The following is a 6,232-nucleotide window of genomic DNA, read 5'->3' on the forward strand; positions in this document are numbered from 1 at the left end:
CTTACTGACCGCCAGAGGCGGTGCTTCAAGCACTGGATGACCCATAACAACAAAGTCACGAAGAATTCCAATGCATACCTCATTGAGAGGAAACAGCAGAGTCAGGCAACAGGACCACACCCATCGGATGGGGGGTGGCAACATTCACCCGATAGAACCTGGAGAAGGTACTTGGTGATGCCCATGATGCTGCATCACAGATGTCTTCCAGGGGCACACCACGCAGGGCCGCCCATGATGTTGAGACGGCCCTGGTAGAGTGGCACCTCACCCCTGACGGCAGGGGATGACCACCTCCTTTATATGCGTGGGTGATGACGTCAACAACCCAATGAGACAGTCGTTGTTTGGAGAGAGCACAGCCTTTCCTAGGACCACCATAGCAGAGGAAGAGCTGGTCTGACCGTCTTATACCTGCGGTCGCAGTTACATAGGTTCTCAGAGCCCGCACAGGACACAGCAGTCTTAACCTGTCCTCCCCTGCTGGGGGGACAAGTTGTGCTAGGTGGATAGGTCGATTGAGGTTCAATGACGACAGAACCTTCGGGAGAAAGGCTGTGTTTGGCCAAAGAGTAACCCTGAACCATCCGAGTTCCACCTCAGACATGAATCACTGACGGATAGAGCATGTAGCTCTCCGACCCGCTTTGCTGAAGCAATGGCAAGGAGAAAGGCAGTCTTAACAGAGACCCACTTCAGCTCTGCCTGTTCCAGGGGTTCAAAGGGAGGCAAACACAGAGCATCTAGCACCAGGTGCAGATCCCATGCTGGGGCACGTTGTGCTCGTGGGGGTCGCAACCGCCACGCCCCCTTCAGAAAAAGTGACACCAATCTGTGGCACCCTACTGTGTCATTTTCCACCCGAACATGTCGAGAGGAAATGGCTGCCACATACACCCTCAGAGTAGCCGGGGACCGACCCTTATCCAAGAGTGACTGGAGGAACTCCAAAATCTTAGGGATTGAACAGTTCACAGGGTCCTCACCCCTGTCTGAACACCACTCAGTGAACAGCTGCCACCTATTTTCATATTGCAACCGGGTAGAAGGCGCCCTGGCATTCAATATGGTATTACGGACAGAATTTGAACACTCTGTCAGTAGGGGGTTGGGCCCTGCAGCGGCCAGACCCATAGCTGCAGGCGAGGAGGGTCGGGATGCCAAATCTGGCCCTGTAACTGAGACAGGAGATCTTTCCTGTCGGGGAGGCGCCATGGTGAGCTGCGGCAGAGCCTGCTCAGCAATGGGAACCACGTCCTGCCTGGCCAAAAGGGGGCTACCAACAGCAGTCTGTGGCCCTGCTGGAGGACCCTCTGTAGCGTTGGAAAAATCAGAGGGATTGGCGGAAACGCATAGAGAAGACTGTCTGGCCAATCGTGGGCAAGAGCGTCCTGACCCAGAGGGCTGCTCTCTTCTGTCAAAGAGAACCAGAGAGGGCAATGGGTCGACTCCTCCGTGGCAAACAGATCCACCTCTGCCTTGCCAAAGACCTCCCAGATTTTGAGAACGACCTCTGGATGAAGCCGCCACTCCCCTGGCGGCGGTTTGTAACGAGAGAGGAAGTCGGCAGCCTGGTTCTTTTCCCCGGGCAAATACATTGCTCTCAGGCTGGCCAGACGTGGGGCTGCCCACAACAGCAGGTCCCGGGATGCCTGCAACAGTTGGGCAGACCTGGTGCCCCCCTGGTGGTTTATGTGGGAGACGGTTGAGACATTGTATGACCGTATAAGCACATGCCGGTCTCTCAGGAAGGGAAGGAAAAAAATGCAGTCCCCTGTGCACAGCCTGCAGCTGTAGAACATTGATATGCACCGAGCGGTCTCGAGCAGACCACAGCCCCTGAGCTGTCCGGTTCTGCCACACGGCGCCCCACCCTGAGAGGGAGGCATCTGTTGTGATGGCTTCCCGACGGGATGCAATGGAACCCAAGGGCATGCCCTGAAGGAGAAATGATCTCTCTCTCCATGGGGCCAGAGCAAGAAGGCAACAGCGTGACACTCTGAGTCTCCTGTGCCTGTGCCATCGAACATCGAAATGAAAGCTGTGCAGCCACCTCTGAAGAGGACGTAGCGACAGCAGTCCCAGAGGAACCACATTGGCAGCAGCCGTCAGTTTCCCGAGGAGGCGCAAAAACTCCACATAGCGCAACCACCTGCCTTCCTGAAACAAGAGAAGGAGGCGGAGAATGTCGTCCACCCGCTGTGGTGACGGACAGGCCTTCATGGCGACTGAATCGAGAGTCATTCCGAGAAAGAGTGTGCTCTGCGAGGGAACCAGGCAACTCTTGGTAAAATTTACCTTCAGGCCCAGTCGGGCCACGTGGGACAGAAGATGTGTCGTGTCCAGGGCCACCTGAGATTGGGACGGTGCACAGATGAGCCAGTCGTCCAGATATGGGAGGACCTTCATGCCCTGCGACTGCAGGGGTGAGAGGGCTGCCATCATGCACCTGGTGAAAACCCGTGGGGAAAGGGAGAGGCCAAACGGGAGCACCCTGAACTGGTAATGACGCCCGTGAAAAGCGAACCGCAGAAACTGTCTGTGGTTTGGAGCTATGGGGACATGAAAGTAGGCATCCTTCAGGTCTATTGATGTAAACCACTCCTCTCTGGCCACAGTGCGCAGAACCTCTGCATTGCTGAGCATGTGGAACCTCAAGACCTTCAGGAATCTGTTGAGACCCCTCAGGTCGAGGATGGGACGGAGTCCGCCGTCTTTCTTTGTTACTAGAAAGTAAGTGGAGTAGAATCCCCCTGGTTGCAACAGGGGATCTACTGGCTCGATGGCACCTTTGTCCAGGAGGACGGACAACTCCTGGCTGAGGGCTTGGGCTTTTGCCGGGTCGCGTATGATGGTCATCTTGACCCGGCCATAGGCTGGGGGCCGGCGTCGGAACTGAAGTTTGTACCCGTGGGTCAAGGTGGAAAGCACCCAGGGGTCCCTGGTGGAAGCAGCCCAGTAACTGAGCTGCTGCTGGGAAAAACAGCCGACGACCGGCCCCTGGGCCTCAGCGCCGGGTCCCCCGGCCTCTAGAGGCTCTGGGGGCACGACGGGCAGCATGAGAGGCCTGAGGTTGCCTAGAGGGCAGCTGCTCAGAGGCCCGAAAACCCCGTGCCTGCTGGTGGGCAGGCAGTGAAGGTGTGCGCTGAGACCTGCGATAGCTACTGGGATAAGCCTGTGGATGAGGCCGGCGCTGGGGGGCAACTGAAGAGCTCCTAGGGCCACTAGGAGGGGGCATATTCCTTTGAAGCTCAGACAGCTGAAATCGAGTCTGTCTGGCTTGAACTGTGCGGTTAAGCGCCTCTAGAGCCGCAGACCCAAATAGCTCCCCAGGTTCCACCGGAACACTGCGGAGAGTTCTCCTACATGCATCAGTCAGAGGAGATTGCGCCAGCCAAACCTGACGGCGAGCCTGGACGAGAGTGGACATCAATCGCCCCAGCTCTCTAGACATCAGCGCGAATGCCTGCAGGGAAGCGTCGCTGAAATTGTGGACGGGAGCATCCACTGTAGTCTCCTGCAGGGATGCTGATAGCGCGAGCAGCAGGTGGGACATAGAATTACCTATGCGTCCCATGCGTGCCGCTGCGTCATAGGCTTTACAGAGTAGGTCATCCGTAACCCGACACTGGGGACGAGGACACCTCGCATCTGGCCTCAGATCCTCATCAGGCGAGACAATCAGAGCAGCTATAGGGGGCTCAATTGCTGGCATGCGGCCCAAGCCAAATCTGGGTGCATCCTGCATGGCTGCCAGGGTGCGGCCATCAGATGTTGCATGAGAGAGAGTTCTAGAATCCCTCCAACATGCATGCAACTCCCTCAGATACTCTTCTGATGGGGGGACAGTAAAGTTAGTGTGGGATGGACCACGCCTGAAGAAAGCACTGGCTGGAGCCGACTGAGCTTGCGGTAGGTCTAACTGCAAACGGGCCAGGGCCATACGAATGATGGCTCCCATTGAGCCATCATCAGAACCACCAGCGGAGCTGTGGGTCGATGAGCAGGAGCCTGCCGCGGAAGCATGGGAGGTTACCTCCTGCGCAACCACTTCCGGCTCATATTCAGCAAATTGAGTGGCTGACGCCGCCATGGAAAGCACATCTTCCTCCGGCTCCAAGGTGGCCGCTGGAGGCACTGAAGCAGCTGGCTCCCCTGCACTAGTCCCAGACTGGAAGGTTAGGAAGAGGGATTTCATATTATTAATTTCTGTTGTTAACTGGTCCACCTTGGAAGCAAGGCTGGACTCCTTAACCCTCTTCCTGGAAGTGGGGACTGCTGTCTCGGCAGCACGACGTTTGGGCCTGCCAGACCGAGTTGGAACCACTCCCTGTGCTGGGGTCAGCTGTTCAGCTGATGGGCTGAGGGTCAACAGTTGTTCTACCTCAGCTAGTCTGGCAGCCCTCACTGCCCGGGGCATGAAGCTGCAGTTCATGCAGGCGTCATCTGAAAGAGCCTCCTTCAGATGCTCAAGGCCGAGGCATGAGGGACACAAATCATGGCCATCTTCAGGCTGCAGAGAAGCCATACAGGCCGAACAAGAATGGTTGCCAAACATGGTGACAACCAGGAAAACAAACAGAAAGCAACAGACAGTGGGAGAGGGAGCGAAACCGCCGCCGTCACCAGATAAATGTTGCAGGAGATGAGTTAGCCTCAGCGGGAACACTGCTACCAACTACAAAATCACACCTATGCTGGGAGCGGGAGCGTAAGCACTGCCTTCACCAGTTAGGGGTATTTGCACAAAACGGGCACAGTCAAAATGGCACCACAATACACAAACTAAGGTAGGCCGAGCGAAAAACGCCGGTAATAATTAATAGGGAAAGAAAAGTATCAAACGGTCAAGAAAATGACCGCTGATGCACATCAATCAACTGGAATACCAAGTGCAATGCAAATGCCGGGAGAGGGAGCGAAATCACTACCGTCACCAACAAGTGAAAAATGCAACACAAAACGAGTACAATCGGTTGCACCGATAGTCAACGGCAAGCACACGCAATGCCTACAGCTAATTGGCAAACATTAGCGGTACAGATGCTGGGAGAGGGAGCGAGGTCACTGCCTTCACCAGCAACTGAAAAATAATACAAATATATAGCGGTACAAATGTCGGGAGAGGGAGCGAGGCCACTGCCTTCACCAACAATTGAAAATATAATACAAATATATAATACAACCATATACCGGTACGAATGCCGGGAGAGGGAGCGAGGCCACTGCCTTCACCAGCAAACGAAACAACAAAACAAAGCGAATGCAAAAGGGTTGCACCGATAGTCAGCACTAATGGCAAGCACACGCAATGCCAACAGCTGATTCACATAATATTATGCCGGGAGAGGGAGCGGGAACACTACCTCCACCAACAAACAAACAAATACAACCAACGAGTAACCGGTTGCACTTAAGAATGTATATAATAGAACGAAATAAACTTATCCAACCGAGGATGAAAAGCCGATGCAGATGTGTCCGCGGCAAACCACAAACCTCTCGGCGGAGTCCGTTGCAGCCTTTGGAGGGGCGAGCAGCTCGCGGCTCCGACGAAACGTCGCAAGGCTACCGGCAACGAAGCAATAGCCACTTAGCTTTAGCTAGCGTAGTGGCGTGCAGTTACCTGCGAAGCGAGAAGATGAAAAGGAACCGATCCTCTGATGTCACCGGAAGATATAGGTGACCGGGGTCATCAGGGGTCACAGGTGACTTTGTTGGTATAATACTCGACCTGCGCATGCGCGAGATGGATGCATTCAGTGCTTGAAGCACCGCCTCTGGCGGTCAGTAAGGATGAAATAGAACTGTGAGAGTAAAGGGCCAGCTGCCACTAGGCCATCAGTGGCATTTATAGTAGACCCCACATCCTTGAGTCAATTGACAAAATGACTGTACATTTTTGAGAGTTTTAGCTCAACAAGTAACATGGGAAACTCTACATGCAGAGCATTTTGTGTTCAGAGAGTTAAGCAACAGATTGAGCATTTCTTGTGTGTTTGTGTCTGCATACAGAACATGGCAGCAGCTTAAGCAAATGCTTTGAGGCGACAGTGGAGCAACAACAATAAAAGATCATGCTAGCACCCCTTTTATGTCTTACACACAACAAATGTCGGACGTCCTTTTTATCACCTGATTCAATAAAAAATTGTAGGTTGTTGCTCTTTTGCTGCTAGTGTGAACCATAGGCCGTAGCAAAACTGGATGATGCATCTCCACCTGCTTTCAC

The 6,232-nt window shown here is 54.1% G+C and overlaps 1 protein-coding gene across 1 annotated transcript; it reads right to left on the reverse strand.

The window, feature by feature from the left end:
• Nucleotides 1–592: 592 nt before the first annotated feature.
• LOC125018218 lies at nucleotides 593–4,558 on the reverse strand. Its single transcript, XM_047601996.1, is given in 3 exon segments — nucleotides 593–1,763; nucleotides 1,765–3,303; nucleotides 3,401–4,558. Coding segments are annotated over 3 exon segments (3,363 nt in total). The 3' UTR covers nucleotides 593–1,097.
• Between the last annotated feature and the right edge of the window lie 1,674 nt (nucleotides 4,559–6,232).

Source organism: Mugil cephalus, chromosome 12, assembly GCF_022458985.1.
Source record: "Mugil cephalus isolate CIBA_MC_2020 chromosome 12, CIBA_Mcephalus_1.1, whole genome shotgun sequence".
Classification (NCBI taxonomy): Eukaryota; Metazoa; Chordata; class Actinopteri; order Mugiliformes; family Mugilidae; genus Mugil; species Mugil cephalus.